General features: G+C 45.3%; 3 protein-coding genes across 3 annotated transcripts; 1 reads left to right on the top strand and 2 right to left on the bottom strand.

Annotated features, from left to right (window-relative positions):
- Positions 1 to 932: 932 nt before the first annotated feature.
- LOC309547581 (uncharacterized protein) lies at positions 933 to 1,580 on the top strand (the record flags this gene model as incomplete). Its single annotated transcript, XM_082247453.1, has 1 exon — positions 933 to 1,580. One exon carries the CDS (start codon positions 933 to 935, stop codon positions 1,578 to 1,580), a length of 648 nt encoding a protein of 215 aa, XP_082103579.1.
- Positions 1,581 to 3,083: 1,503 nt separating this feature from the next.
- Positions 3,084 to 3,494, bottom strand: LOC309547606 (histone H3.2; the record flags this gene model as incomplete). Its single annotated transcript, XM_082247479.1, has 1 exon — positions 3,084 to 3,494. One exon carries the CDS (start codon positions 3,492 to 3,494, stop codon positions 3,084 to 3,086), a length of 411 nt encoding a protein of 136 aa, XP_082103605.1.
- Positions 3,495 to 8,178: 4,684 nt separating this feature from the next.
- On the bottom strand, positions 8,179 to 8,571 carry LOC309547625 (histone H2A type 1-like; the record flags this gene model as incomplete). The annotated part of the gene is made up of 1 exon (XM_082247502.1): positions 8,179 to 8,571. The coding sequence occupies one exon, from the start codon at positions 8,569 to 8,571 to the stop codon at positions 8,179 to 8,181; it is 393 nt and encodes a 130-aa protein (XP_082103628.1).
- Positions 8,572 to 8,711: the final 140 nt, after the last annotated feature.

The raw sequence follows: 8,711 nt of genomic DNA, 5'->3' as shown, positions 1-8,711 counted from the left end.
GGGAGGGTGAAGGTCTGACTTTGTGTCTGGAGGTAAAGGCCTGAGAAGGGAGGGGTGGGAGGGAGTTTTTGAAAAGAAAAAAAAAATGATTTGCAGCAAAGTTCTTATTACTGAAATAATATTTTGTGAATTTAAATGTTGTTGGATTGGCTCTTTAAACGCCAAATTAACAAATGATATTCTAGATACAAGGATATAAAACAAACATTATACATGAGTAGCCGCCAGTATAGATTTGCAGCAATATCGGACAATAAACATACTCAGAGTATAAAAACATGTTTATCATGGTGAGCAGATAATGATACATTGTATATTAAACATGACATTGTGTAATCAGCTGAGACATTTGTATGTATAACAATCTCTCCCATCACACAAGGATCTCATGTCACCGGCTGATGTTTTTCTTCCAGGCTCCTTCTACTCAGCTATAGATGAGCAGAGTTCTGTATTAGAGGGAAATGTTTCCTGGTGGTCACTCTTCACTCATCTAATGTGAAGATCATTCTAGAGGGAGATGTGAGAAGATTGTTTTCTGTGTAGAAAAGAAGATAGAAGGAAGAATGGGACACACACTCAGGATGATGGAGGTGTTTGCAGCCTCTGTGTTCAGCCTCCTCAGCAGCTCCTGACAGCTGTAAGTGACCCCCGATAAGTGACAGTCCAGTGAGCAGATCGGGTCCCCGATGAAGATCGGGCAGCGTTCTATTTCAGATAAAAGTCGGTTTTCTATCTACCGGGGAAACACAACAAGAGAGAGAAGATTCTCCAACTACTCCATGATACTGAGTGGGCGTGTCCGATGTGTAACCAATAGCAGAGCAGGAGGCTTGTTGTGTACCGACCAATAGCAGTGTAGGAAGTTTAACTATATAATCCCAGAAGAGGTGAGTGGGGAAGTTTATCTGTCCAATAGACTTTCTAGAATCATGACTGAGACTGAGAGCGCCCCAGCCGCCGCTCCTCCAGCGGAGCCCGCAGCCAAGAAGAAGCCGGCTAAGAAGGCGGCAGCCGGAGGAGCCAAGAAAGGCAGCAAGAAGCCGTCCGGTCCCAGCGTGTCCGAGCTCATCGTCACAGCCGTGGCCGCTTCCAAAGAGCGCAGCGGGGTCTCCCTGGCCGCCCTCAAGAAGCTCCTGGCCGCCTCAGGATACGATGTGGAGAAGAACAACAACCGCCTCAAGGTCGCCATCAGGGCGCTGGTGACTAAGGGGAGCCTCGTCCAGGTGAAAGGACATGGAGCCTCCGGATCCTTCAAGATCAACAAGAAGCAGCAAGAGGGCGACAAGGCCAAGAAAGCCCCCAAAAAGAAGCCAGCAGCTGCGGCCAAAAAGCCAGCCAAGTCCCCTAAGAAACCGGCGGCCAAGTCCCCCAAGAAGGCAGTAAAATCCCCCAAGAAGGCAGCCAGCAAAGCGGCCAAGAAACCGGCAAAGGCTGCAGCTGCCAAGAAGGTGACAAAGAGCCCCAAGAAGCCCAAAGCCGCAGCCAAGCCCAAAAAAGCCGCCAAGAGTCCGGCTAAGAAGGCGGCAAAACCCAAGGCAGCAGCCAAGCCCAAGAAGGCCGCTCCGAAGAAGAAATAAATCCAAGCAGCAGCCGGAGAATTCCTTCATCTACACCCCCCAAAGGCTCTTCTCAGAGCCACCCACCTCCTCCTAACAGAGCTCTACATACCGAACACCGACCAGGAGCCTCATTATACCTCCTACCTCCACATCCTCATCACATTCTACACTGACTACTTACACCTCATCTTCTCACAGCCACCCACCTACCTCCTCCTCACACATCGCAACCCTACACAATCCCCTCTATAGAACAATTCCATCATACATTCATACAGCGGGAGATCCGAACGCATCGTGTGTGCATCGATATCGGTTATGCAATCCCCGGTGTCACATCTAGAAAACGATCATTCGGCAGTTTTCTCTAAAAGCTCTCATTGGTAGACAAATGAAGCACAAGCAACCGATTGGTGCAGCGGAGCATTTTCAAATTGGCCGCCAAAATCTCACAGCTTTGATTAATGTAACAGTTCCCTCCCAGAGGGGAGATTGGGAATAAATAAACTAATAATGGGAACAAAGGGGTTCCAGGGGAGTTCCCCGGATTCTCCCCAGCAATGATTTGTTTTCTATACAATATGGTATATATTCTTCCTTCCAGTCTCTCCATGTGTGCAGCCCCGGCCGGCTCTGATCTCCTCTCATTACACAGTGCTAGTAGAGGACATGACTGCCCCTTCCCTAGTGACACCCCCATGTGGACGCCGGTTTATTCCCCCAATATTTTCTCTTCAGCTGATCAATCACCACATCTCTATCTTTGCCAAGAGAAAACCGATAGAAGTATCTAGAAAATCTGACGAAATTATTGTTAGGTGTAAAAATGAGACACAGAAATGGTGGATGGGAAGTCAGTGTGTAGCTGTGTTCCCCTCCCCCTCTCTATCCGGGAATTATTGGATTGGGTTAGAGAAAAGCAGAGGAGATTCTCCAAGTATAGATTGTTCATAAAAGGTATGAGTTGTTACTTTGTGATGGATTGATGGAAATAATTGCATTAATGAATAAATACCGAACCCCCCATCGAACTTTTGTACTTTTAAAGGCGAATTTTGCTTCTAGAAATATGTCTCCGACAAATCGGCTACAATTCTATCAGTTGAAAACTATTATCATTGAACGGATATAAAAGTAATACAGGGTCTAGATAAAAGGAGAAAGGAATGCAGCGAAGCTTCTCTCTTCAGTGGATAAGATGAGAATTTGCAGACTGGATTTGGGAGAAGAAAAGAGAGGGAAGCGGAGATCTCCCCGGCGGGGTAAATTGGCTCGGTGTGATCATTGTACAAAAACTCATCACTAGAATTCTATTACAGCACGAGGAACCGATCCATACATTCATCGGAAAATAATTTTATATATATAAATAAAAGTGTAATGCAAGTGGTTTGGATTCGCCCTGTAGTCGGGGTAATAGATATATAGAGCTCTGTATATTGGAGGATGTGGTGGCTCTGAAAAGAGCCTTTGTGTTGGGATGATGGGAGTAGTAGTAGGGGTGGTGGTTCCGCTCCCCCTCTATGCCCTCTCTCCGCGGATGCGGCGTGCCAGCTGTATGTCTTTGGGCATGATGGTGACCCTCTTGGCGTGGATGGCGCACAGGTTGGTGTCCTCGAAGAGTCCGACGAGATAAGCCTCGGAAGCCTCTTGCAGAGCCATGACGGCGGAGCTCTGGAAGCGCAGGTCGGTCTTGAAGTCCTGGGCGATCTCTCGGACGAGGCGCTGGAAGGGCAGTTTGCGGATGAGCAGCTCGGTGGATTTCTGGTAGCGGCGGATCTCTCGGAGAGCCACGGTGCCGGGCCTGTAGCGGTGAGGCTTCTTGACTCCGCCGGTGGCCGGGGCGCTCTTGCGGGCGGCTTTGGTGGCCAGCTGCTTGCGGGGAGCTTTACCTCCGGTGGACTTCCGGGCGGTCTGCTTGGTTCTCGCCATCTTTACTCAACTCTCTGCTAAAACAGTGAATGTGAATCATTACCGCTCTGCGGAGCCATTTATACACATCACTGCCTTCCGATTGGACAATAAAAGCACAGCCCTTTTCATGATTGGTTTACTTAAAAAAAGCGGCATTTTTAAAATGCCCGCCAAAATCTGCACGTTATCTTTGTAAGTAGAGTCACCATCTTTGTGTGGAATGGGGGAGGGGAGTTCCTCTACATCATACAAGCGCTCTCTATTACCAAAAAGAGAAAACATTCATCAGAAATATCTTTATATTCAAAGATTAGAGACTCCTTATAGATTTAGGAATTATGGACTGGCGGTAGATCTCTACCTTTCTATATGATGGGAAATAAAGGATTCCATGTTTCATTATCAGATCTGTGTAGGATCATGGAACTGACCTCTATCAGACATGTAGAGGTTACAGATTTCCTCATATTAAAACTAGAATAAGAAAAAAGTGAAAGGACTGGTAGAAATCATGGCACTGCCAGATATGTACAATGAATCAATAACACAAATATTTCATGTCTGAAGAAGCAGATCTGTCCCCTCTTAGAAACATTGTAAACATTTTGCTTGTTTCTAGTTACAAAGTAAATGCAATTCTCTTCGGAGTATTGAATGGCTGAGGATCCTTTCTATCAGTTTTCCTTCCTGCCAAATGAGAAAATATTCATCAGAAATATGATATAAAATAAAAAAGATCGGAGATTCCTAATCGGTGTAAGAATTAGAAGATCTGAGATTGGACAGTTTTTCTCCATAATACAGTAAATGAGATGACAGAAAATCCTCCTCCGATCTCACTGATCTGATTATTCCGTTCTTAGTGAATAACAAGTAGAAAGTTGACTTGCACAGCTTGTTCCATCCAGCACAATTCTGTACTAACATGGAGGGACAGATCGCTGAGCAGACAATGAATCGTCCCCCCAGCATTGCCCTCCCTGCTCCGGGCAGATCTGGGATCAGTCGGTGTCATTGTTTCCAGATGGATCAGCGCTCAGGAAGTTTTCTATCAGATCCATTTCAATGAAATTGAACTAAACTGCTCCAATGTATTCTCTATGGAGGAGAAACACTGACACCTGCTGGTAAAAAGAGGAATGACTTCCGTGCAGGGATCTGTGAAGAGATACAATGTAATTTCATGGCTTCCTTTCCGAATCCATAGGAAAAGAATAAAACGGATTAGTGTGTGCAGTTTGATAACAGAATTACAATTCATAGCTGAAGATCTGAGGAAATGGCATCCAGACTGCAAAATTTATCGGATTATTTTGCATTGTTTTTTTTTTTGTGTCAGATAAAACCTTTAGAAGTCGGCAGATGAGGGATCGCTCGGTGCGATCATTATTTCTAGATGTCCCATGTGGATCAGTATTAAACCCTAACACCTATTGCTGAATTCCCATTCCCCTTTCAATCAAATCCCTGTGTAATCATTATAATAGGTGTGCCGCTACTGCACCTTTCACACATAGATAGATAAATTTACCGAAAATCTATCTATCTATCTATCTATCTATCTATCTATCTATCTATCTATCTATCTATCTATCTATCTATCTATCTATCTATCTATCTATCTATCATCTTATGTGGATCTAAGATCGATCTGTAATGAATGATCCATTTGTCTATACGGTGGTACACCTCTAATTAAACAAGTAGGCTAAAAGATGTGATTGCTGAGAATGGGGCATGTTTGATCCAGGGTGTATTGCTGCAGAATAACACATTAACTGATACAGTGCAATGATGGGGTGAGATTGGTTGGTGTATGAGCACTGAGGGATGGAATTGGTGTCTGTACCCCTCTGGTTATGTGCAGCAGCTGTGCCGGGTCCTATCCCATTCTAATAGAAGATGATGAGAGATCCGGGATTCTGGAGACATAATACATTGTGTGACATCTCATCTGTTCCAGGACTCTGGGGGAACATGACTTGTGAGAGATCAGCAAAGGGTTCTAGATGTCCCAATCTATCTATGACCTGAAGGAACCCAGAGCCGAGCGTTCATTGTGGGGACTTTATATAGTAATCTGGATAGGAAGGTCACCAGTGAAAGGTGTTGGAACATCTGTTATAAACAGGAGGATGGATTGAGGGGAGAACTTTATATGCAGGAAGCGTTAATGGTCTATGAAGTCTTCTCTGGTCAAAATATGTAATAAAAAGTCGGCTAAACGATTGTGATAATTATTGGGAAGGAAATGGGTTTCTAGAAAATATTGGAAAACTGATAATTCTTCATAAGACAATTGTCTAAATGTTGGGGTGGCTAGAAGAATTTTAGTTTCCATATTGATGGAAAAAAAGGGGGAGGGCAGTTGTATGGACATTTGAGTGCGCTCACATCTCTGGTATTCTTCTTTCTTTTTTCCGGTTGGGGTCATTTATCTAGGAGATCTGCACTCTACTAAAAGCTGGGAGGTATTATGTCTCGTTTTGGGTGGGGTGGGGGTGTTACAAATGCTGCATTTTATGGTATTTTTGCGATTTCTATGTACTTCATAATATATTATTTTATATATTCTTTTTTATATTAGGATACTATTATATTTTATTCACTGAATGTGAATATTCCGATGTCTTAGTATGTAGTGAGGACATTTATTTGGAGGATCCTGGGTGACGTCAGAGACATGACCTCACCAGTAATGATGATCAGGTAACATCCAATGGTCACCCAAAAGGAGTGAAATGTTGTTCTTTCTATTGAACAAAGAGCATCATCGAGCGGGAAATTCAAATCACGGAACTGCTGAAGATTGGATGATTGAGAGCACAGAGAGGCGGACTTATTGTGACGTCTGGACGCGCCCTCCTCCAACCCCTCCCCCTTATTCTCCATCAGGTCCGCCTATGCTGCATATAAAGCGAGGCTGGGTGCTTTTCCTTCACATTCGTCTGTTACACGAAGAACTTGGAGATGTCTGGTCGCGGTAAAGGAGGAAAGGGTCTGGGGAAAGGAGGCGCTAAGCGCCACAGGAAGGTGCTCCGGGACAACATCCAGGGCATCACCAAACCCGCCATCCGACGTTTGGCCCGCAGAGGGGGTGTCAAGCGCATCTCCGGTCTCATCTATGAGGAGACCCGCGGAGTGCTCAAAGTCTTCTTGGAGAATGTCATCCGCGATGCCGTCACCTACACCGAGCACGCCAAGAGGAAGACCGTCACCGCCATGGATGTCGTCTATGCCCTAAAACGCCAGGGCCGCACTCTCTACGGATTCGGAGGCTAAACCCCCAACATCCAACGCTTACCCACTTCACCCCAACAAAGGTCCTTCTCAGGGCCACCCACCTTCTCATACAAAGAGCTGTAACCATTTATTTCTCTTAGATCAACTTTTAGCATGTCGGAATGAAAGCTTTTTAGCTAAACACATATTAATCCGATTGTACAACTTTATTTTACTTGGAATACAACAGATCGAAGCGATCTAGTGTCTATATTCTCTCCGCTTACAATATCGTTAGATCACTTTATTCTTTTTCAGCTAGCTTGTTGAGACACCGATAAACCCCTTTCTTAGGCATTATTCCCAGTCACCTCACATTTCTTTATAGAAATATTCGGGGTGTGATAAGGGGACAATAAATATCGCTCAGTGACATTTCTAGATGATCATTACTCTATTTTCTCATCATAAAGACAGGTAGAAGTCATGTGACTGTCGTGTTCTGTGTATAGCGGTGGATTCCGAGCACTTGCAATAAAGGACATTTTTTGGTCAGTAATAATCCGGTCACCCCTCTCTATTCTGATTGAAATTAAAGTGTTGATCTGTTTTTCCGATCAAAGTTCTCCTCTGCTGATCTCAGTATTCAGGGTCGGATTTGGCGGTATAAAAGAAATGGATTTTTGTGTAATGATTTACACAATTCAGGCGGGTGAAATTTGAAATATTGGCCAATCAGAGTTGTGGGAGATCCCACAGCCAGCCACTAATGTCTTTCCTATGAGGCGTACAAAGAAAGTGTGCGATCTCTCTCCTTTCTCAGAGTAGAGGTCACGTGTTCAGTGACTTTCTAATCATCTCTACAGCAGGGCGGACTCTGAAGTATAAAACAACAAAACGGACGTTTATCAATGTATGGATTATCGTTGTGGAATTGCACTGTGAAATAAAGGGACCGTTGATGAAAGCTGCTGTATTATCGTGATGGTAGATGTGAGAGGATGGGAAGTGTAGAGAGAATTGTGGCGGGAAACATGAAGATTGAAGCAATCAGAACTGTGAGATGACATGACAATGTATATTTGTGTTGCGGTGAGAGTGAAGGGGGGGGGGGATTGTTTGTTATTTCTAGAATGATTTGTGATGAGAAGGATGGAGGAGAATGAAGAGGAGTCCCTGTAATGAGAGGACATTGCTCTATAAAGGGACACTGAAAGCGTTCCAATATAAACATCTATCATCATTTCTTATTACTGCCACGTGTCATCATAAGACATTGTTCCCCCCCATGGGGAATCACACCTTCTAGTCATAGTAAGTATTTTATTTCCTACCTGGAAAATAAATGCAATCTTTCATTGTTACAATCAGATCTCCGAATAACAATGCAGATGTATGCAGCTCTTTGTATGTAGATGTGGGTGGCTCTGAGAAGAGCCTTTGTGTTTGGTGAGGAGGGGGATGGGGAGATTGTTGGGGATTACTTGGTCTTGGCGGCCTTGTGGCTCTCGGTCTTCTTGGGCAGCAGCACGGCCTGGATGTTGGGCAGGACTCCTCCCTGGGCGATGGTGACGCCCCCGAGCAGCTTGTTGAGCTCCTCGTCGTTGCGGACAGCCAGCTGGAGGTGTCGGGGGATGATGCGGGTCTTCTTGTTGTCGCGGGCGGCGTTACCGGCCAGCTCGAGGATCTCAGCGGTGAGATACTCGAGGACGGCGGCCAGATAGACGGGAGCTCCGGCCCCGACCCGCTCGGCATAGTTACCCTTCCTGAGCAGGCGGTGAACACGACCGACTGGGAACTGCAGACCAGCCCGGGATGATCGGGTCTTGGCCTTAGCCCGAACCTTTCCTCCTTGTTTGCCGCGGCCAGACATGATTCTGTGATATTGGAGTTCTCAAAGAGATGTGAATGGCTGGAGCCGCTCCCTTTCCTGTTATACGCTGAATGATATGACGTCTCGCCCTATGATTGGCCACGTTTGAAGTCAGCCAATGCTCTCTAGGTTTGTATCTA

This window comes from Pelophylax lessonae (assembly GCF_965119305.1).
Source record: "Pelophylax lessonae genome assembly, chromosome: 2".
NCBI lineage: Eukaryota > Metazoa > Chordata > Amphibia > Anura > Ranidae > Pelophylax > Pelophylax lessonae.
Note: the sequence above shows the minus strand (reverse complement) of the source record. Positions and strands in the feature narration are given on the sequence as shown.